This window comes from Notamacropus eugenii, chromosome 1 (assembly GCF_028372415.1).
Source record: "Notamacropus eugenii isolate mMacEug1 chromosome 1, mMacEug1.pri_v2, whole genome shotgun sequence".
NCBI lineage: Eukaryota > Metazoa > Chordata > Mammalia > Diprotodontia > Macropodidae > Notamacropus > Notamacropus eugenii.
In genome coordinates, this window is record NC_092872.1 from 117,298,623 (window position 1) to 117,323,218 (window position 24,596).

Genomic DNA, 24,596 nt, shown 5'->3' on the forward strand with positions numbered 1-24,596 from the left:
GCAAGTACTTAATAAATACTTGTTGAATATATCAGTTAATGAACATAGCCCGTCAAAGATACTGTAGAAGACTGCATTGGGCTAGTTGGACTCCAAAAGGACCAAATTTTAGTGTCCATTAAACACTCATATCAGCCTCATTAGCACCATGCTGTAAGCAACTGAGTTAGCCCGCCTAGATAATAGTGCTCCATGGATGCAAACTAAGCAAGCTGTACAGTAGGCTAAATAAACAGACCTTGTTGCCTCAGCTGGAGCATCTGCTTATCTATGAAGCCTTCTTCCCAACTTCTGTTTGCTGGTTGGGAATCTTCTTTTCTAAAAATCTCTTACTTGCATATGCAGCAAATTCATTTCCTGACAAGGTCAGCCCTGCAAGGAGCCCCAGCAAGAATCAAAGGATTTTGTAAGGAAACACAGGGAACCTTCAGGCATTCACAGTTAGTCTGTTTCCTGGCTTGTGTTGGTTTTTGCCATAAGGAAGTGTAGGCAGACAGTTAAACACAAAACCATTCTCTTCTCAATATTTTGAGAAAGCAATGAGCTCCAAGATGACATAACAACCCCTCCCCCCCCAGTTTTATTATCATCAAATCATTTTAAAATCCCTTTCATTTCCTTTCTTTTCTTTTCCTTTCTTTTCCCTTCATTTCCTCCATTAGAGGAAATAGTCATTAGAGTAGTCAAGCAATTCCCCATATCCAAGTAGCTATAGGGTTGAGACCTCATTCAATAGACAAGGGCTAAGAGATTGTTAAACCTTAGATCAATTGCCCATTAAAACTATTAATATCTCACAGTTTGTATAGGATGGGGAGAGGGTGGAAACTGACATTAGGAAGACCAAACAATTAATGTATATATGAATTATCAAATAGTGGTGGGAAAGGGAAATGTTTTAGAGAACTACAGGGAAATTTGAGGGAGCCATGAAAGTTAGCAGGCACTGGTGCCATAGTGGCCAGAGAGCAGGCTTGGAGTCAGGAATGGGTTACCACCTCGGATACTTTTGGCTGTAAACCTCAGGGCAAGTCACTAAGTTTCTCAGTGCTTTCAGGCAACTCTAGAAATCTATAAATTATAGCTAAATTGCTGATCAGCTTTAGCAGATGGATCATGTCCTATAGGTCCAGCCTAGCCTCATTCCCCAAATGGGAAAATCTCCCCATGGTCATTTCTCCCATAGAATGTAAGTTCCTTGAGGAAAGGCACTGTCATTTTTTTTTGGACTAGTGGTCCAAGAGTGTAGCAGGAACCATTATTTAATTAAATTATTTAATAACTGTTGGTTGCTAGGCAAAAGGTGATGACAGGAATGAAAAGCAGTCCATTTATTTGGAATTATATAGATGTGGTCCACATTTAAAGTTTCTTATCCTCTGGCATGACGTTATGTTAATATTTTTCACTACCCTACTACAGGTACAATTCAGGCAGAATTACTTGATAGGACCAGTTTGGGGCCAAATTGTCAAATAATTGGCATTTGCTTTTGATGCCCCATATCTCCATTTGCTTGTATTCCCTCCTTCTAAGCCCTCTGAGCCTATTCACATTAAAGTCTTGCCCCTCCTAGGAGGGATTTGCTCTCTAAACAACTGCTCATGGGAGAAGTCAACCCCCCAAAATGATATGCCGGTGGGAAATTTCAAGAAATTACAGGTTTTTACATAAATCTATAGTGCAAATTTATACAAATTGTGCGTACATATAATAAGTATATTTACATACACAGAGGTTGTTGGGTATGGCTTAATGAGAGAAGATGGAGCATAGTGAGGTAGATAGAGAACTGACTTTGGAATATAAAGATGTGCACAAATGACGCCCTGGCTGTGTGATGCCAGAAAAGTCACTCTCTAAGACTCTAAGTCAGAGAATAGCTGTGATCTGCATTGGTAGAGTTATCCTTCATAGGATAACTTCATCCTGCACTTGAAATCACACAGACACAGACACAGACACACACACACACACACACACACACACATACACACATACAGAGTGAAAAAGAGGGACTTCCCCATTATCCTTTCAAATCACCTGGATAGGCTATATTCTATACATTCTCCTTTTATATACATACATATATACATACATACATACATATACTTCTACTTTCTCAAAAGGCAAGTAGCCCAGAGGAGTTGTCTAAGAATTACAAGCTAATTCCTCCAGCCCTACTCCAAACAATCCCCAAAGTGAAACAGCTTCTCTTGAGTCCCAAAAGAAAAAGAATATAAACATGCCTGTTTCCTCTAGGAGAGGATTGAAGCAATAATAGAGGTTGAAGCTATCTTGAGGAAGATAAACAGGATAGGAGGCAGATAGGTGGAGTTAAGGAAGACCTGATTTCTAATCCTATCTCAAATACTTACTGTCACTTTGGGTAAGTCATTAAATATCAGTCTGCCTCAGTTTACTTACATGGAAAATAGGGATAACAATTATCATCTACCTCACTCAAGGTTTGTGAGGATCAAATGAGATAATATTTGTAAAGCATTTTATAAAACTTAAAGCACCATAAAAATGCTAGCTAGAAGAGACTAGAAGAATAGTTTAGGAAGAAAACTGTGCTAAGCTGCTGTATTTTCCCCAGTGTGACACATATGTGCATGGATTTCCTGATAGCTCCCCCAAACACCACAATTTAGAAATTACCACACACTAACCGAGGCAGCATACTGCAGTGGAATGTGTCCTTGGAGTCAGCAGATGTGGATTTAACTTTGAGCTTTATCAGTTACTGTTGTGTGACTAACTTCTTGGGTCTTAGTTTCTTCACCTGGAAAGTGAATGAGATAGATTAGAACAGAGATTCCTCAACTTTTTGTGTGTCACAGTTCCTTTGGTAGTCTGATGAAATTTATTAATCCTTTTTCAAAACCATGTTTTAAAATACTTAAAATACATCATGTTTCAAAGGTAACCAATCATATTTCTATATAATAATAAACAACACCCAAGGTCAATTTGATTTCAGTCACTTACAAGCTGTGTGACCCTGGGAAAGTCATTTAGCTTCCATCTGCCTCAGTCTCTTAATCTGTAAAACAGATAACAGCACATGTCTCCTAGGGTTGTCAAGAGGATCAAATAAGATAACATTTATAAAGCACTCTGCAAGTCTGAAAGTACATATAAATGTAAGTTATAATCATCATCATCATCATCTTATCATATCATCATCATTAAACCATCACCAGATGGTTTCAATGACTTTTCTTCTATAACCTGAGATCTGAATTACTACTTTTTTCATTATTATCCTTGATATTCTAGATCTTTCTCCAAATGAATTTTGTTTTATTTAGTTAGATAAAGCATCTCTTTGATAATTTGATTACTATAGCATTAAAAATGAAAATTAATAAGGTAAATTTGGTAGCTTTATAATTTTATTAAATTATGTCTATTATTTTTATTGTATCACACTATCATTTCTATTATATAGGCATGTCATACCCATGATCACTGAATAGTCCTACTATTTTAAGTTGTCTTTATTTCTTCAACAAGCACCTGTAATTGAATTTATTCAAGATATTCATTAATGATATTGATCTATAGTCCTTGGCTTTATCCTTTACTGGTCTAGTTATTAGGACTATTTTTCTCATAAAAGGAGTCTGATAAGGTGTTTTCTTTCTCAGTTTTGAGAATAATTTGTTTAATATTGGTACTAATTGTTCTTTAAAAATTTGATGGAATTCTGTGAATTCAGGAAAATGAGTTTTTCTCCCTCCCTTTGGCAGCTCCTTTTCAGTGAGTTCTATTTCTTTTTGAGAATGGATTCTTTCGTTCTCTAGTTGCTATTCTATTACTTTGAATATTTTATATTTTTGAAGGTATTTCTCCATTAAGGAAGGATCAGAAACAATGGAATTCAGAAATATACTCCTTGATGAACTGGAAAACACATTTCTTAGGAGAAAATGTATTTGACAAAAACTGCTAGGGAAATTGCAAAGTAGTCTGACAGAAATTTGGCTTAGATCTGCACCTTATTCCATATTCTACAATATATTCCCGGGGCAACCAGGTGGTGCAGTGGATAGAGCACCAGTGCAGGAATCAGGAGGACCTGAGTTCAAATCTCACCTCAGACACTTGACACTCACTAGCTGTGTGACCTTGGGCAAGTCACTTAAACCCAATTGCCTCATCCTGGGTCATCTCCAGTCAGCCTGATGAATATCTGGTCACTGGATTCAGATGGCTCTGGAGGAGAAATGAGGCTGGTGAACTGCACAGTCCTCCCTCACTCAAAACAAAGTCAAGTGCAAGTCATGTCGCTATTTCTCTGATGGCATGGTCTTCTTTGGCAACGAAGGATGAACACATACAATTATCAAAATATTTTAAGAAAAAAAAAGTAAGTTCACAGACCACAGGTTAAGAAACTTTGGACTAGATAATGTCTGTTAGGATCTTGTGATTCATAATATATTTTTCCAGTACACATCAGAGATTTGTTCATAAGTGAGTTCACACAGCAACCTGTGTGGAAAAGTCTCCTTCTTTGAAGGCTACACCTGATCCCTGGAAAAAAAAAAAAGCTTTCCAGCAGCTTACACTAGAAGCTGAATAGAGTGCATAGTATCTGTCCTGAGTGGAAGATTCCTGGCTTTGGAAGACAGGGAGAGGATACCACTCCCTCCAAAGGACAGATAATGACCTTGGTTTGGCTGAAAAGTAGAGATGGGAAGCCACCTTGGGAAATTAGCCTGACACATCTCCCAGGGGAGAATAATTTGAAATCAAGATCTTCTGTTTTGAGATACTTTCCAGCATTATTATCTATTCAAAAATTTGCAGCTATCACAAAAACGTTGGCAGCTTTCTTAGTTTTGAACATGAATCATTTATGTATTTTACTACAAAGCATCCTACCTCTTCTTTGGAGAGACACTGAGAATTCAGTCAAATGAATTCAGCTGAAACCTCACTAGGAAAACCTTCCAAAGTTTCTAGTATGTTCTCCAACTTGTGAACTTCCTTCCTCAAATGTGGCATCCAGAACTAAATATGACCTTCCATACATGATCTGAGCAGAGAAGAGTCCAGCAGGACCGTATTACCTCCTTAGTCCCAAAGATTGTATTAGTGTGGGGGCCTGCCATATCGTAGGATCAGCAGGAAGTTTGATATAGAGGACAGAGATGGATACTCAGTACTGTCCCATACTCAAGGTTGATCCATAGGATCTACCAGACCTTGTACTCTTTTAGCAAAGTCTTAATGAGGCAATGGAGAAAGATTTTAGTGGAGCTGATATCAGTCACTATTTGAAAACACAGCATTTTAGCAGCATCATTTGAAAGATATCCACATTAATGCCTTGAAAAATTAAAGTCTTTGCGAATGTAGAATGGTCAAACATAGCTTCCTTGAATAAATTGTGATACATTGATCTAAAGTGTTAATGGAGAAACTTAATCAAACACTGTACTTTTGTACATCAAACATAGCTGCTTGTTCTCATCTCCTCATAGTCATTTAAGCTCCATCCTCTCCTTGGTCAAGGTTCAGACTAGTGGTTCTCAACTTTTTCAAGGTTGAAGATCCCCCTTTAATATAAAAAAATTTCACAGAACTGCACATAATAATTCTATTACAAGTTTGCATTGAATGAGAAAATAAATATTAATTCAAATATACTTTTAAATGAATTTACATTTTATCTATCACAACAATATATGCATATATTTGTAAAAGAGTAAGATGTATAGGCATGAGATAATATTTGGTATGCATATGGATTCACAAGCCCATTACAATACATTTGACACTTTCCCATCCCCATTCCCTCTACCAATACCACCACCTCTATGAAAGGTTTGTACACAGATTGGGAAACACTGGATTAAGTAATTAAAGATGTGAACAAATCAGGTTTTGAATACCTGTAACTTTACTGGATTTGTACATGAGAAAATAGGAAATAGATTCAAGTCGGAATACTGTGGTATAGTCTGTAAAATATTTTCATATACTTATTATAGTATAGCAATAGATATGTTGAGAGGAAGAGTGACAAAAAGTCTGGGCTTACAGTTAGGGAAACCTGCATTCGACTTGCCTCTGACATTCAGATATGTAAATCAGGGGCAAGTTAAGTTCTCATACCCTCCAGGAATTCTCTAAGACAGGGATGGTTAAACATTTTTTTTTCTAGGATCATAGACCTCTCTTCTCAAAATAATATTTTAACACTTTGAAAGGAATGTTAAATTTTAGTTAGAGGTTAGTGAAAATGAAGATGTATTTTTTTTGCCCATCCAACTCCATGGATGCCCTGAAATCTATTCACAGACCTCTTTAGAACTCCTATTCCAAGAAATAAATTACACAGGAGATGCCAATCTATACCAGAAAAGGGATAGTTCACATTTGGAGCTCGTTGCAATAATGAAATTACAGGTCCAAATGATATTAATTACATATTTAAGTAGGTCCCATATCAACAAAATGCTATACTTGCTTCAATACGAATTTATGATGCATGAATTCAATTGGTCCCTTGGTGTTGCCTGATATTTCTTCTAATCCACTCTTATTAATTTTTTGTCTTGCTCCCACAACAACTGTGCCAAAACTATTCCTTTCTCCTGAAGTCCCAGCAGCCCTAATGTACTCTTGCCCCTTCAAACACATACTAGCAGCAAATACCAGCCTCTTATTTCACTGAGATTAATGTCATCCTCTGTTAGTTCTTTCAGTTCCTTTCTTTCATTCCTCAAAACATCATTGAAGGGTTACCCTTTTTTGTATGGAATATTTCTTCTCCTTAATATTATAAACTCTAACAGTAATCCTTTCATATATGTGCCCTTGACACTATTTCCTCTTATTCTAGCAGTTACAGCTCCTAAATCACATATCTTCCAATCTGTCTTCCTCCATTGACTCCCAGATTCCTGTAAATATATTCCAGTTTTCTCAACTCTTTAAAAAAAAGAAAGAAAGAAAGCTTCTATAGGACTAAAGATTTAGAAGTGACCTTCCAGGTCATTTTTCCAATGCCCTCATTTTATAGTTGAGGATATAAGGTTCAGAGACATTGTCCTTTGCTCAGAGTTACATACCTGTGAGTATTAATGTGAAATTAATAAAAATGAAGATGTAATTTCCACTCTCACTTCCCAATTCAACCTTACAGAGACCTCATTAACACTATAACCTCAGGAGTGAGTTTAGAACTCAGGTCCTTCTTGCTTCATGTCCAGCTTTCCATCCAATTCACCTGGCCACTGGCTATTTTCTTTCCTTCTCTTCACTACTTAAAAGTTTTTAAATCTGTTTCTGCCCAAGGTCTCAATTTCTTTACCACTTACTCTGTCCAGTCTTTTTTGCAATCTGACTTCAGCCCTTATCACTCTAGAGAAACTTATTTCAAAATTCACAATGATTTCTTAATTGTCAAATACAGTCATTCTCCCCTTCTCCCCATATTCTTTGACTTCTTGCAGTATCTGATACATTACTATTCTCATTCGATATTTCTGTTCTTTGGCTTCAGATACACATATTCTCCTATTCATCTCATACTTGTCTAACCACTCTTTCCATACTATCTTGGCAGTCTCATCATTCTCTTACCAAACCCTTAATGGAGATGTTAGTCCTCTCTCTTATCTCTTGATGCTCTTTCCCTTGACATTTTCATTTACTACTATGGTCACCACTTCTATATAGATGACCCAAATTTATATAGCTCTGATCTCTCTTCTCAACTTCACATTATGCACTAGAAATCAGAAAAAAACCTAATAGACTGAAACTAAAGATAAGCAAAGAGATAGTTAGAGAACACTTATTTGTCTTAGTTCAGGTGAACTACATTCTTGGGTCCTGAGAGACCTAGCAGATGAGAGCTGAGCTACTAAATAATTGAAAGGTCATGGAAGATGGGGAGATGTATTGTATGAGATGGTTAAAAGTCTTGAGTTTAAAAAAAGGGGTGGGGAGAGGACAGAAATAGAGTCTTCAAACTATAGACTTGTGAGCCTGACTTTGATTCCTGGGAAGTTTTTAGAATAAATTTTTAAAGAGATAATTATTGAACATCTAGGAAAGGAAGTGGGAATTTCAAGGAACCAACATGGCTTCATCAAGGGCAGGTCATGCACAACTAACTTAATTTTTTTCTTTTAAACAGGTTACTAAACTGGTAGGTGAGGGGAATGCTGTAGTATCTCATACTATTTTTAGTGGAAAGGAGAGATTTCAGATAGATGTTGATGTCATCAGATGGATTTGAAACTGATCAAATCATTAATGAATTGGTGTGACCTTGGCAGAAGTTCTCCAGTGGAGTGCCCCAGGGATATGTATCTGGTCCTGGACTATTTAACATTGTTATTAATGACTTGGATAAAAACATATATTACGTGTTTATCAAATTTGCATTTGACATACAGCTGGAACCAGTAGCTAACATTAGATGACAGGATCCAAAAGAAAATTTTGACAGGATGTAACATTTTAAGCTGAATTTAATAAAATTCAGAGAGATAAATGGGAAGTCTTATAAATGGGTTCAAAAAATCAATTTCTTAAATTTAAGATGAGGAAGGCATGATTACATAGAAGTTTGTCAAAAAAAAGTAGAGTTTTAGCAGACTGAAAGCCCAATTTGAGTTAACAGTGTGATATAATAATGAAAAACAATGTAAATGGGATTTTTGGCTCCATCAAGAGCATAGCTGCCAGGAACTAGAAGTTAACAGTCCACTTGTATGGTCAGAGGACATCTGAAGTTTTATGTTCATTTCTGGGAACGACAGATTAGGAAGGGCATCAATAAACTGTCCATTAATAAGATATCTAGAGGAAGGTAACTGGGATGGTAAAGGGCTTTCAAGTACATGTCTTATAAGGACTGACTGATGGACTTTGGCATCTTTAACTTGGAGAAGATCCAGGACCGATTTGATATCAGTGTTTTTAGTATTTGAAAAGCTATCATGTGGAGGAGGGCTTAGATTTGTCCTATTTGGCCCAAAAGGAAGAACCAGGAGCAAAAGTAGAAATTGCAAAAAGGCAAGTTTAGGCTTGATATCACAGGCAAATAACACAACAAACTTCTATTAGCACTCCTCCAAAATGGAGTGGGTTGCCTCAAGAGGTAGTAAGTTTTGCCCCCACTGGGGGTCTTCAAGGAGAGACTGGAAAACCACTTTTTAGGAATGTTGCAGTGGAGATTCCTTTTTGGTATAGCAGAAACTAATGAAACCAGATGGCCTCTGAGGTCCCTATCAATCCTTAAATTTTGTGATTGTGGAGTCGTAGCCCCCGACAACGAGGCCCTATCGCTTCCCCTATATGCTGAGCAGGCAACTTCACCATTCCATAGCCAACCCTATCATCAGCCACCTTGTGATCAAAGGACTTTCCCAAGACCCAAGTCTCATTCCCAACTGCAATGAGACTTCTCACTGTCTGATAGTAACTTACGTAAAATCAAAGCCTCCATTAACATCTTATGAATATGATAATGAAGGAACTCCCAAGAGTGAAAGTATGGCTGTTCCACAATAACCACCCAGAAGACCCAGTAAGCAAAAGCGCAAGTCTTTTTCTTGCTTGCATGTCACAAAAATTATGTCATTGCAAATTTTCATAAGTCACTCCTCCTTCAGCTTTGATATAAGCAAATCCCCATTCCCCTTCCACCCAATCAAAAAGTCCCCTGACACTGCCTGGTTCCATTTGCTTTTACTACAATAAAGTTTCACCCGCTGAGAAACTAGTCCAGCTCTCTGGTAATTTTTACCCTTCAAACTTGCTCTCCCACTGCATTTCTATGATGTTCCACCTCCTCTTCAATGACCTAGAGCAGTGGTATCAATAGCAAATAGAAACAGATCCCAGTGGACTACATATTGACTTAAAAAAAACACAAATTAACATTATGTTATACAGTAGTTTTGTTTATCTTGCTAATATTTCCTAATTACATTTTAATCAGGTTTGGGCTGCTCTGAAGAAGTTTGCAGGTCATCTACAGCTGTGGTTGAGTATGCCTCTCAGCCTAGAGGACATAAAGGGTTACAAGTGATAACTGTGGTGGTTGGGGGCATTGCTGTAGAGATTACAGTTGGCAAGTGATTCCCATCTCCTTCTTACTCTCTTTACCTCTGGAGATTTAATCAGCCACACCCTATTACAACAATAAACTTACTTTTCCTTTTTTAGCATGGGACAATATAAAGATCTCTCAGAATCTACATGGTCCCCTGCTCTACTTCTTTGGAGTTTATATCAAATAAAAAGTTAGGAGTACAATCACAAAAACTCAGAACCCTCATGTAGGAACATTCCTTATATTTAAGCAGAAGTTTGGTTCTCTCTGAACTGCTTTCAATTTATGCTCATCTCTTGGCAAAGTTCAGGATACAGGAAATGTTCAGGTAAAAGAAATGATCAGAGTATATTACAATGTCTGATACTAGATAGGCATGGCAAGAAGAAATTAGGGAAAGAACAGCCAGGTTGGGTTTCTGTTTATTTTCCTCAGTTTGGGAAGAGGTGGATAGAACTAGTAGCTTCAACCTGAGTCTTCTCCTCTTGGATATCCCACTAGCACTTTAAACTCAACCTGCCCTAAACTGGGCTCATTTTCTTTCTTCCTAAACCTATTTACCTTTTGATAATCTTTTCTCTCCATGGTACTCCCATTTATACATTCTCCTTTATTACTTGGGACTCCCCTTTCACATCCAATCAGTTACCAAGTCCTGTTGATTCAATCCCTGCAACATTTCTTGGCATCTGTCCCATCTTCTCTTTTTCCATTTCCACTACCCTGATAGTCTTATTACCTGAATTGCTGAAATAGCATAGATAGGTTTTCCCACCTTCTTTCTTCCCTTCAATCCATTCTTCACATCACCATCAAGATAATATTTCCTTTGCATAATCACTTATTAACCCCCTTCTCAATAAACACTGTGGCTCCCTATTATCTGCAGGAGCAAATACAGAATGATCTGTTTGGCATTCAAAGCCCTTCATAAGCTAGCCCTCTCCTACCTTTCCAGTCTTCTTTCACCTCATTTCTTTGATCCAGTGACACTACCTCCTGACTGATCCACAAACAAGATATTCCACCTCTCAGCTCCAGGCATTTTCTCCACTGTCCCTCATTCCTGGAATACTTTCCCTCCTCTGCTCTAATTACTAACTTCCCTAGTTTCCTTTAAGTCCCAATTGAAATTCCAACTTATATAGGAGGCCTTTCTTTACCCCCTCTTAATTTATAAGGCTTTTCTTGTATCTTGCATATAGCTTGCTTTGCATATATTTGCTTGCATATTGTTTCCCCTACTAGATAATAATCTTCTTGAAGGCAGTTACTTCCTTTTGCCTGTGCCTGGCACATAGTAGGCACTTAATAAATGTTTATTGATTGATTGATTGATTTCTTACTGTTTAAAATTCAAAGTTCTTTGCTTGGCTTTTAAGGCCTTCCAAAACCTAACCCTCTCTCCTTCCTACACATAATGAAATTTTCTCTTAGGCAAACTCACGTTCCTGCCAAAGTGGGCTATGTTCTGCCCCCTGAATATTATTAGTGCTTATGTAGAATGTCTTTGCTACTCTTATTTGCTTTGTTTTCATTCGCATTCTTTAAAGCCCAACTCATATAACATATTTCCTCCATGAAGCCTTCCCTGATCACTGTCTGTTGGGAATCAGCACTCTTCTTTCCCCATGTGGCATTTTGTTTTAATTCTAGCTCAGCTGTTTACTAGCTCTGTGTACTTCAGGAAAGTCACATACTCTTTCTGAGCCTCAGTTTTCTTATCTGTAAAATGAGGGAATTGATCAAGATGATCTCTGAGGCACTTCCAACTCTAAATTCTGTGATGTTCTAATTATATTCATTGTATGATGCTGTATATTCTAGTTATTTGTGTTTTATCTTTCTACCAGAATGAAAATTCCATAAGGCAAGGGATCCTTCTAAGATTTCTATATCCCCTACTGCCTAGTATAGCATTTTATACACAGTAAGTACTTAATACAAGTCAAATTTAAGAAATATTTATCACAAGAAAATTTAAATTGCCAGGCCTAGAGGCCTGTGTGGGCTACCCGAGTCTTCTTACCTCACTTCCGAGGTCTTCAGTTGGCCAAAACCTGATGCTCATATGAGAGAAAGGACGTTCCAGAGTCGAACAAGGGTTGAGCTTTATTTCAGGGTCTAGGTTACAAGTGCAGGGGGTCTTCCTTAGGAGGAAGAGGGGGAGATTTCCTAAGGAGGCTAAGATCTTAAGGGATTGGAAGTAGAAGTACAAGCGGGGAGAGAGGGGGAGGGGAGAGAGGAAAGAAGAAAGCGGAGCCTACTGTCCTCTTGGCTCCTCACGTGCTAAGAGAGCTTTCAGGCTTCCTCAATCCTACTTAACCTTCAGCCGCATAGTTTGCATCTCAATACCGTGCTGTTAGGTAACAATAGTGTGCCCAGATCCGGGACGACCTCGAGGGCAGGGAGACTCCACCCATCACGTATCTCCCGGGGAGAGGCGGAAATACCCGAGCTAGCCGAGCTAGCTCAGTCTGACCTTCTCGAATCCCCGCTGTTCATGGAGGGCCTCGTAAGACTCTAAGATTTAGAAGTCCCACTTTTACCTGCCCGAGACCGTCCACACGGAATTGAGTTTCCAATCGAGAACAACGTTATAAAGTTTATAATAATGAATGACTTAGTAACACAGTATCATGATTGATGACTCATTATTACCTAATGGCCTCCAAAAGAATTAAGAATTAGCAAATTAGCAAAGGTTTTATTAATATTTCTATTATGTAGGATAATTATTCACCAATTTGACAGACCACTTTCCTTGATTGCAAATATTTCTTACTCTATAAGACAGTACTCTATAAGACAGAAAATTGTGACTGAGCTAGAATCCCTGCTCTAAAAGGACAGATGTTTGGATTTTACAGGTGTTAAATTCCATACATCCCATTTACTTATAAATGCTGATGACTTTAATCTGGAGTGATATCTTACTTGTTAAACCAAATGATGAACTTGTAAAAGTTAATGAAACATGACTAATTAATGAATTTACTCATGGTCTTATCCCTTTTGTCATCCAGTAATGATAGGCACACAATTTTAGCTGAACAGGGAAGCAGTACAGTGTAATGAGAAAAGTGTTAGATTTGTTTTCAGAGGATGTGGATTCACAACCCAAGTATATGATGATGAGCAGGTCACTTAACCTCTCTAGCTTTCAGTTTCTTCAACCATAAAATGAGGGATTTGAATTAGATGAGTGATGTCCAACTCAACTAGAAAAGAGACCACTAAATGGTACATAAGGATCCCTACTGGATGCATGTTGACTTAGAAAACTACCAATTAGCATTATCTATATTCTACTGTATTTCTGTTTGTTTTGCTAAATATTTTCCACTTACATGTTCATTCCAATTGCACTGGGAGCGTTGCAGGATACAATGCTGGTTAGTGACTGTGTTGTTGACCCTTGTGGACCAAATAATCTTGAAAGCCCCTTCCAGCTCTAAAGCTATGATTATATCATTAGCTTTAGAACTTTGAGAAATTATATAAAAGTGTATTATAAAATTAGAAAAGGTTGGTCAATTTAGGCTTCTTGTAGAATTAATGACAGAACAAATAGAAAATATAAAGTAAACTAGCTTACTAGGGAATTTTTCAGCAGATAAATGTGTGTTAGCACATTCTCTTTGTGGTATCATGCAATTAATCAGTTTTAATGTCAGAATCCATAGGAAACAGTTGCTTCTTTTCATAACAAGAGTTTTGACTGCTCTGGATCTCACTCCAAAGTTGACTTTAAAAAAGTTTGAATTAATTTTCTTTGCCAGTATTGAGGAATTACACCTGGAAAATATCATGACATTTTAATTAGAAGCTTCTCTTGCCATTATTGTCTCTTAAGGAAGCTAGTATCCAATTCCAAGTCTATATACCTGGGGGTGGGGAGTATTGTTAAGTACCATACATAGGAGATAGCTATGAGCACAGCAACAATCTAGTTGGAATCTTGGGGCTCATTAGTTTCTATAAATTCCCCTAAAAACAAGATTCTGCAGCACTCTCCTTCCCAGTGTGGAAAGTCCTCCACTGATGAAGATTGGCAATCACTCCTATGTAAGTTATTGTCTAACACGTTTATCTCCCAAACTCTTGCTTCCTTCTTCCCTGTAAATGTCAATGCTTCCTCCTAGTATTTCCTTCTATTCTCTCATCTCCATCCAGCTCAAACTCCTTAACATATGTTATGTCTTCTCCTTCTAATACTCTTTTACTGTTTCTAATATAATTCCTTTTCTATGGAAAACCAATAACTAGTTCTCCTCATGCAGTTGTCATATTATTCCCATCTTCATTGCTGCTCCTACATTATTGATCTGTTAGCATTATTTAGCAATTAGGCTCATGTGATTTACCTACACCATTTTCCTCCCATTTTTCATCACTCCCTAAGTGGGGCAGCTAGGTGGTGCAGTGGATAGAGCACCAGTGTCTGAGTCAGGAGGACTTGAGTTCAAATCTCACCTCAGACACTTGACACTTACTAACTGTGTGACTTTGGGTAAGTCATTTAACTCAATTGCCTCATCCTGGGTCATCTCCAGTCATCCTCATGAATATCTGGTCACTGGATTCAGATGGCTCTGGAGGAGAACTGAGGCTGGTGACCTGTACAGCCATCCCTCACTCAAAACAAAGTCAAGTGCAAGTCATGTTATTATTTCCCTCATGGCATGGTCTTCTTTGGCAATGAAGGAGGAACACACTCCCTAAGTACTGTCTCCAAGACACTTTCCCATTTATCCATGACTTCAACCCTCGGTTCAGAGCCTCTTTATCCAAATTCTGTCCTACTATTGTTCTTACCAACTTTGGTATAGCTGTTATGAACTAGACATGACTCAGATCAGATCTCAGGTTTGAAATTGGAGTGAAATAAGGTACTCATAGATCATTTAATAGTGGATAAAAGGAGGCATGATTAGCAATTGCTAATCAGTTAGGATATAGCACTGGTTCAGGAAGAGTCAGCCCTTCTTTTGGATTGGAAGGGGTGGTAAACCTTATGGAAGTGGGACGTTCTTAGGATTGAGGAGCCCTGACTCTTCAGTGCATTGGACCCTTGATCTCCTTAAACAACCAGGAAGCCACGTGAGTGGCTTTTGCTTTAGTTCCTTGAATTAATCAAGTCTTGCACATAGCTTCTTTACCATTTAGGAAAATGATAAACCCAGCCCAGCCTACATGGAGGAGATCTAGGTAGACAATACTTCTACTACATGTTGATGACCTAACTCCCTGCTATCACAATTTCTGTTTTTTAAATTTCTTTTTGTTATTATGAACCTGACAAACACAAACAATATGAATACTTCCTTATACAAAGCAGAGGAAAAAAGGTCTGCTTATGAAGTTGTGAATATCCGCTACATATAAAAAGCCTACTAGCTTATATTTCAATTATTTTTTGAACTATATGAAGCTTTTTCAAGTTTATTGTGTTTCAATGTATACAGTTTAGCACTGTAGTTCCAATAATGCCCCATATGTCTGTGATCCTTCTTGAGTGTCCTTCTGCTCTCTTCCATACTTTTTAATGATTAATTGAATTAATTTCTTTCTTTTTCTTGATATTGCCACCATTTATTTCCTTCTTCTCTCCCATCTCTCCTACCAAAATAGTTCTCCCATATAACAAAGTGTAGGTACTCAAAACATTCTGAAACTCTAATCTGATACCTCTCCGTTGGGGAGATAGGCAACATGTTTCATCATCAATCTTCCAGAGTTAGGATTGGTCATTTGCATTGTTCTGCTGCAGTTCATTACTTCCAGTTTTCTTTGATTTCATCCCTTTAATCATTTTTGTGATGCCATAATATTCCATTATATTTCACATATAATTTTTTCAATAATTTCCCCCAAATAACCTGCTTTCTTTTCAGTTCTTTGCAAAAAGAAAAAGTACTGCTCTGAATATGTTTTCATATATGGATCCTTCATCTCTATCTTTGATCTCTTGTTATATGCTTAGAAATATTATTGGATCAAAGGGTATGCACAGCTTTAGTGATTTAGGGGATTTAATTTCAAATAGATTCCAAGGATGGCTAGACTAATTCATAGTTCCAATAATGGTGCATTAGAATTCCATAGGACAATTACCATTTTCTTTCTTTGTTGTCTTTACCAATGTGATGAGTATGACATAAAACCTCAAAGCTGTTATAATTTGCAATTCTCTTATTGTTAATGTTTTAGAACTTCTTTTTATATATCAGTTGATAGTTTGGGTTTCTTCCTTTGAAAACTGCCTGGTTATATCCTTTGAGCATTTATCTACTGGGTGCTACATCTTGCTTTTATACAATTAAATCAGTTCTTTATATAACATGGATATGAGACTTCTATCAAAGAAATTTGATGTGAAGATTTTTTTCTCAGTTACCTATTTTCCCTGTAATTTTATTCTGATTGGGTTTTGTTTGTGCAAAACTTTTAAAATTTCAAATAATCAAAATGATCCACTTAGTTATCTTCCATAATTCTCTTTACCCTTTGTTGGGTCATGAACTTTTCCCCTGTCTTTGAATGTGAAAGGTAATTTATTCTTTTCTCCTCAAACTTGCTTATGTTTGCTATGCTTTATTCATGTGCCCATTTTGGAGCTTATCTTGGTATGTAGTAGGAGAAGTTGGTCAACACCAAATTTCTTCTGTATTCACTTACTCATCACCCATTCACTCCTCAACCTCTTCCAATATGATTTATGCCCTCATCATTCTAGTAAAACTGCCCTCTCACAGGTCTACACTGACTTCCAAATTCTCATCATCATATCTAGTGACCTTTTGCCAACCCTCATCTTCATTAAACTCTGCATCATTTGACACACTTGACCACCTCTTCTTTCTTAAAACGGAATCTTCCTTCTTTTGGCCTACATCAGGACAGGTAGGCATGAAGAGGATACTTCACTATTCTGATTCTACATCTCTTCTTATTCTCTCTCTTTTCTCTTTCATCTCCTTTTCCATAGATGTAGAGATTCCTCACAGTTCTATCCTCACCCCTCTTCTTTTCCTTCTATATACTCTATTTCTCAGCAATCTTGTAAATTCTGCGGTTTCCCCTCTATGATCAACTTTCACACGCTATTACTAACCTTGATTTCTCTCTCTTGAGGTCATATTCATCATTTTCTTTTTTCCCCCAAATTCAATTTTATTTTACTTCCAGTTCCAAATTCCTTCCTTCTCCTACCATCCCTGTCAATTAAGAAGGCAAGAAAAACAAGACCCATTACAATTGTGTGTAGTCACGTTGAACGAATTCCTGCATCAATCATGTCCAATAAAAAAAAAGAAAGAAAAAAATCCTCAATCTGACCACCAAGGCCATCATTTTTTCTTCTGGAGTTGGGTAGTATATTTCATAACGAATCCTTTGGAATTGTGCTTGGTTGTTGTGTTGATCAGTTTCTAACTCTGAGTTAATTGTTCTTGTAAAATTGTTGTTATTGTATAAATTGTTTTCCTGGCTTTGCTCACTTCACTCTGTTTTAGTTCATGTAAGTCTTCCCAGGTTTCTCTGAAACCACCCCCTTCGTCCTTTCTTACAGCACAGCAGTATTCCATCACATTCATATATCATATCTTGTCTAGCCATTCCCCATTTGTGGGCATCTCTTTAGTTTCAATTTCTTTGTTACCACAAAAAATTATTTATAGCATAATTTATGCTACAACTATTTTTGTACATATGGGTCTTTTTCATCTTTCTTTAATCTCTTTGGGATATAGTGGTATTGCTGAGTCAAAAGGTATGCAAAATTTAATTCTCTTTCTGGTATAGTTCTAAATTATTTTCCAAAATGGACTGACCAGTTCACAGCTCCACTAAGGGTGCATTATAGGTCCTGTTTTCCCCAAAACCTTCCAAACTTTTCCATTTTCTGTATTTTTGTCAACTTAATCACTCTGACTCATGGGAGGTGAGACCTCAGAGTTGTTTTAATTTGCATTCTTCCAATTATTAGTGATCTAGAGCATTTTCATATGACTATTGATAGTTTGGATTTCCATTCATAATTTTCAATTGTCTGTAGAACATCATCACTTAGATGTCCTAGTGTATCTTAAATAAATGTCTACAGTTGAAATCATTTCCTCAGAAACCTGTGCCTCCTCCTAATTTTTGTATTTCTGCTTACTAAACTGTCATCCTCCTAGTCACTCAGAATAATGATTTGTATTTTATAGGTGTGTTTAAGCAACATTGAACTGGATTCACTAAAAAAGTATGAAACTAGCCACCACTCATATGCATTCATATATAAATTCCTGATCTATATATGCTGAAACTTTTCTTGTTTTCTTCTAATGTGGGTTCTGTCCAACCTTGGCGCTGAAGTAAACTGGATAATAAATTAAATGTAGGATTTTACGTGAATGCCAGTATTGGAGTGCCCCAGCCTGAGTCCCATTTCAGGCTTTGTTACACGGTTTTTGGTAGAACGATATTCACTAACGTGACAAGTTGATTTGTTCCTTGAAGTTAATTGGGCCAATTTAGGAGATGAAACTTTGTAGAAGCTAGATTCTGCAATGGATTCCCCAGAGTCATATTTTCAGAGTCTCCCTGTGATAGGAGATGGGAATCATCCTGTGATGAATCTATGTTTTATTAGAATATTTTGGCTAGAGGAGCTCCTTTCAGCCTCGCATCAACCCACGGAAGAATCTTGGTTTGTTGCTTATCCCCTAGAAGCCACTTACATGCTACAAATGTATGTGGATGTATATGTGTATGACCAAAAGGATTAATCACCTTGTCAAGGTTAATCCTCAATCTATGAGCTAGAATGGCCCTCAGATACTAACTGCCATCTGTCACTGGGGTCATGCTTGAGGTCTTTTAGTAGAATCTAACAGTGCTTATACATCCCTGGCAAAGCCTCCAGGAGCCCAAGGTCACCTTCATGCCATAATGAGCCATTGGAAAAGTAATATTGTGGAGGGCATATTCATAATTAGCTTATTTTAAATAGGACCCCCCCTTTTATGTTACTAACATCATTAAACAAATCCATTCCTATACAAGGCACTTAGGATAGTTCCCAGAGTTTGGGCACACGATTCAGTTGACTTTGTTGCCAGAGTTGGATCACACCTAAGTTCAAAGAAATGCAGTATTTCCTTCCTTTTAAAGATATTTTCTTAGAACAAATCCATAGATGAATGAGGGTGAAAGAGCAGTGTGTCTTTTAAGCTGAGACAGCACTTAAGGTAGAAATAGAAAGAAGGTAGTGATATGTTTTTCTTTTCAGAAGCTTTTGTTCTTCACTGCCACTTTTGAGCATGTGTAACCTGTTTTGGAGACCCTCTAACTTGCCTCTTGTATCCTCTCTTTCCCATTTTCCCCTTTCCCTGCAATGCTCCTTAGATTTGGAAGACATAGGTTTTTTGGCCGGCAAAAAGCATTGAACAGGGTATGGTCAGAGTAGTAGAATGAAAAATAATACCAACTCTCTTTTGGTGCTACACACTCCATTTCTACCTCTGCCAACTACATGTTCAGTCTAGTGGACTACCATGAAAAGTGTAAACTTATATCACACTTCAATTGAGACTCTGCCATTCTTCCCACTAAATAGTAAATATGATGACATTATCACCTTTTACAGGAGCAAATCTAGCATCAATAGAAACCTAAAATATGCTTCAGAAAGTTTGGTGGATTTGTATGAAAACTTACAGCATTTTCATAAAACTTTTTGAACTTCAAGAGTTCAACAACTGTTACATTTTGCAAACAGCATTATCACTTATTTCTTGGCTCCCCACCATATCCTTATGATGAACTAGAAAATTTAAAACAGATTTAAAGGTAAATATTTTTATTATTAAACTATCTTCCTTACCCATTGAAAGAGATTAAAAGGCAAGTACTTAATTGTACAGTTGTACTTAATCAGTTTGTATTCACACATCTGTCTCTTGTTAATATTTATTATATTGTTGTATGTTGTTATTTCATGTAATATTAAGTTACATTATGTTACATTACATTACATTATTCTATTCTATTCTGTTATACTATTTTTGACCTTGTGATTCGATCTCCTAAGTATTATACCCTGAGGACAAGACTAATCATCGGTAAATCCAGGCTGCCCTTATCCCTACGGTTTCTCTTTTTAAGGGATGGATAAAACAAGAAATAGTTTCTATTTCCTCTGTTAATAAAAAAAATAGTGTCTTCAAGGGGAGGATTCTGTAGAAGATAAATGCTAATATCATGTGAACTTGTGTAACTTACAGATTGTGTAGACTTTTTGGGTGCGATTGGACTGTGCATTGTCTTCATAATTTCAACCAAAGAATATTTATTAATTGACTAGGTAGACATTCAGTTAATCCTGCTGATTTACTCAGCAGGAGTAATTTATTCACCTGGCAATAATTTCTATCTTATTGATACTAAATTATCAAAACAACTGCTGCTATAGATAATATTTAAATACGGGTGACTCCATCAATACCATTAAAAAGTGAACCCTAAATATTTGATAGTTATGCTTCAAATACTACTTCCTTTCATGTCCCCTCTTTTTTCCTCTGTAGGTAAAGTAGAAGCTGCAATGGATCTTATCCTGATCAATTCCTTGCCCCTCGTCTCTGATGGTGAAACATCTCTCACCTGTATAGCCACAGGCTGGCGTCCTCATGAGCTCATCACTATAGGAAGAGATTTTGAAGCCTTGATGAACCAGCACCAGGAGCCCCTGGAAGTTACTCAAGATGAATCTAGAGAATGGGCTAAAAAAGTTGTTTGGAAGAGGGAAAAAGCGAGCAAGATCAATGGTGCATACTACTGTGAAGGGAAAGTCCGAGGAGAGTCCATAAGGATACGAACAATGAAGATGAGGCAGCAAGGTAATGTGATTTCAAGTGATAGATAAATCAGATCCAAGTAGAACTGCATGCATTCATATAGTAACTGTTTTGGAAAGGAAAATCATCAATTGGGCATGAATTTGAGATAAGTGGCTATATTTTTGCTTGTTTTCTGTACACAGCATATATAGAAAGATGTAATAGCTTAAAATTGTGCTAAGACTTTTGGGACATCTATTATTCTTTTGGGTACATCAAGCTGCTTGGTATTATCTGAATTGACTTCTTTCTAAAAAGAAGTGTATTCAAAGTTGAATGTTTTCAGGGAAAATCAACAAAATCAATTAATGTTAGAGTTGTTCATTTCAGGAATGTTTAAATTCACTACACAGGACTGATTCTTTGCTTCTGGAGATTAGTTGCTTCCCATGGGCTACTACGATGGTGTTAATAATCAAGAGGTGAAGAAAACAGGAGAAACACATACACACTGGAAGATTTTTGTCTTCAAAATAAGTCAGAACTTCCTCTGACTATCCCCTGATTGTCAAAACCTAAAATGAAAGCATACTTCCTAAATAAACTCTTTTGTGTCCCTTTGGGGTCATAGAACCGTTTGGGGGGAAAATGGAAATTTCACAAGATAGCCTAATTTTATCACGATTTCCAGTGTGGTTTACTAGGGCCAGCCACATGGAGCAGGGGATAGAGCATGGGGGCCTGGAATCATGAAAACCTGAATTCAAATCCAGTCTCAGACATGAGGTATGTGACCCTGAGAAGGTCACTTAACTTCTATTTGTCTCAATTTCCTCATTCATAAAACGAGGATAATAATAGCACCTACCTCCATTATAAATTGGTTAGCATAGTGCCTGGCACATAATAAGAGCTATATAAATGTCAGCTATCATCATTATTATTCCTATTAATAATAATATACACATATAGTATATAGTACAGATGAGTGTCAGCTAAATAACTGAATCTCTGATATTTTTCCTGCATTTCACTTCCTTAAATAAGGCTATCTATGGGGAATGCATACTGGAAAAGATTATATGACCATGGGTTTAGAGCTAAAAGGAAAGTTAGAATCCATCTAATCCAGCCCCTTCATTTTACACATGAGGAAACTGAGGTCCAGAAGTTAAATAGCTTGCCCAAGGCCATCCAACTCAGATCCTATGACTCTAAGTCCATTGTTCCATGTAGATTTCTTTGGAATCTCTAAGAGTGCTTATTAACTGGGAAATCCTAGAATTTAATTGAATGTACATCAAATCAATTTTTAGATCAAAGAGGATGAAATCTCTGCAAATGAGGGTCAAGTTTCTTTTACAAGACTATAGTATATTCACCTCTAAATGACATCAGAGTGAGTGGGAAAAAGGCACACCAGAAATTCCCAGGAATGCAGCTATTCAGCACCAGGCTAAGAAGGAAAAGAGGTTGAGCAAAGGGATGTTAGGTGTGCCAAAGCCATCACATTTGAAAATTCAGCTCTATTTTTTTTCCCTTACATCTGTCACCTTGGTTTGGCTTGTGTGAAAAAAGTTATGCTAAAGTTTCCATGGTCTCAGTGAAGAAAATCTGGAAGTTATGTAACTATTGTTTTAATGGAAAAAGCTCAGTTATGTCACAGATAACTGACGTTCTCTCTCAATTTCTTAATTGGCCATTAGTTAACATGATAATGTCGATTCTTCTAATAATTGAACTACAAGTGAGAGTTGGACCTTATATATGTTTCATTCTAAAACCATAGAATTTTACAGCTAATAGGAACTTTAAAAGCAGGTAGTCCATTTTAAAAATGAGGGAACCAAATCCTAGAGCAGTAAATGTCTTTGTCCAAAGTCGCAGAACTTGTTACTATGAGGAAGCAGCTAGATGTCACACAGTAGGAAGAGCTCTAGGCCTAGAGTTAAGAAAACTTGAGACCAAATCTAGCCTCAGACATTCACTAGCTTTGTGTCTTTGGGCAAGTCTCTTAACTTCTATTTGTCTCAGTTTCTTCAACTGTAAAATAAGGATAATAACAGTTCCCAGGGTTGTTGTAAAGATCAAATGAAATAGTAATATTTGAAGAATAAAAAAAAGTACTTGGCACAGTGCCTATTATATAGTAGACACTATATAAATTCTAGATATTGTGATTATTGTTACCAAAGTTAGGGTTTAGTTTCTTCTGCAACAAGCTGAACCAAGGCATGGGAATTCATGGATTCAACAAGCATTTATTTATTAAGTAGCTATGTGTCAGATACCATGGTAGGCATTGACTTTAGCAGTATATAGAAAAACTGTCTCTGGCCCTGTGCTGAGGGGCCAGATCAAAAGGGCTTAAGCAAGAACTACAGGTCATTAATTCAAACAAAATTGGAATATGGACTCAATTTTCTCAAAGAGATTACTTCAAATTTGTACTGAAGAGAGATAGATAAATAGATGATAGATAAGAAAAAGAAAGAAAGGAAGGAAGGAAGGAAAGAAGAAAGAAAGAGAAATAGAGAAGAATGCAAGAAAGAAAGGTGATAAAGAATTTATTAAGCACTATGTGCCAGGAACTGTGCTAAGTGCTAGGAATACAAATACAAGCACATAAGACAGACCATACCTTCAAGGAACATACAGTCTAATAAGGGAAGAGAACGAATAAAGGGGGTCTAGAGAGGTATGAGTGAGATGTTGGTTACTGAACTGTTGGTCTAGGGATGAAGTGATGAAGAATCCAGGGTGGAGATTTTTTAAGTGGGTAATGAGGCAAGTGAGGAGAAAGAGAATTTGGAGCAAGTCCAGGGGTGAATAAGGAAAGCATGGCTGAAGTCTTTTCTTAAATTGCCTATTGTGAATATGAGCATCTTACAACAAAGATTTTGTATCCAAAGATAGACTCTCAAATAAGGGTATAGAGCATTAGTCATGCAATTATCCTTTGATAAGAACTGAAATCATCTAAGCAAAATCTAGTAGCTTTTAGTTTCATATTCTTTACAGTTAACAAATTTCTTTTATATCCATTAGCTAATTTTGCCTTGTTGAATTATCATCTCCACTTTATCAGTGTGGAAACTGAGACTTGGGGACAGCCTACATGTCAGGGCGTAGACTTATGCCAAGATCTCACTTATTCCCACTTCTATACTTCAGCCATTATGCCACAGCTACTTCTTTTTTTCTTTAAATTTATTTGGTATTTTATTTTTTCACATTATTTTTAAAAACAATTTTTAATCTTTATTTTTAAAACTTGAGTTCCAAATTCTCTCCCTTCCTCCCTCCTCACTCCACCCTCACTAAGAAAGCAAGCAATCTGATATGTTATACATGTTTAGTCATGCAAAATCTCTCCATAATAGTCATGTTGTGAAAGAAAACATAGGCAAAAAAAATTCAAGAAAAATAAAGAAAGCAAATAAAAATATGCTTCAATCTGTATTCAGACAATTTATCAGTTAACAGTATATCAGTTCTTTCTCTGGGAATGGTTAGCATTTTTCATTATAAGTCCTTCAGAGTTGTCTTGGATCGTTGTATTGCAAGAATAGAGAAGTCATTCACAGCTGATCATCTTGCAATATTATTACTTTGTATGCACTTTGCATCAGGCCATGAAAATTTTGTTTGGTTTTCTCTAAGAGCATCCTGCTCAT

The 24,596-nt window shown here is 36.9% G+C and overlaps 1 protein-coding gene across 2 annotated transcripts in view; it reads left to right on the forward strand.

Annotated features, from left to right (window-relative positions):
- The window catches only part of TEK (TEK receptor tyrosine kinase), a 135,484-nt gene that overhangs the window by 21,009 nt on the left and 89,879 nt on the right, over positions 1-24,596 (forward strand). For both annotated transcript variants that reach the window (XM_072612487.1, XM_072612498.1), the window contains exon 2: positions 20,668-20,979. In XM_072612487.1, the coding sequence (XP_072468588.1) occupies positions 20,668-20,979 (312 nt within the window). The remainder of the gene's footprint in view (positions 1-20,667; positions 20,980-24,596) is intronic.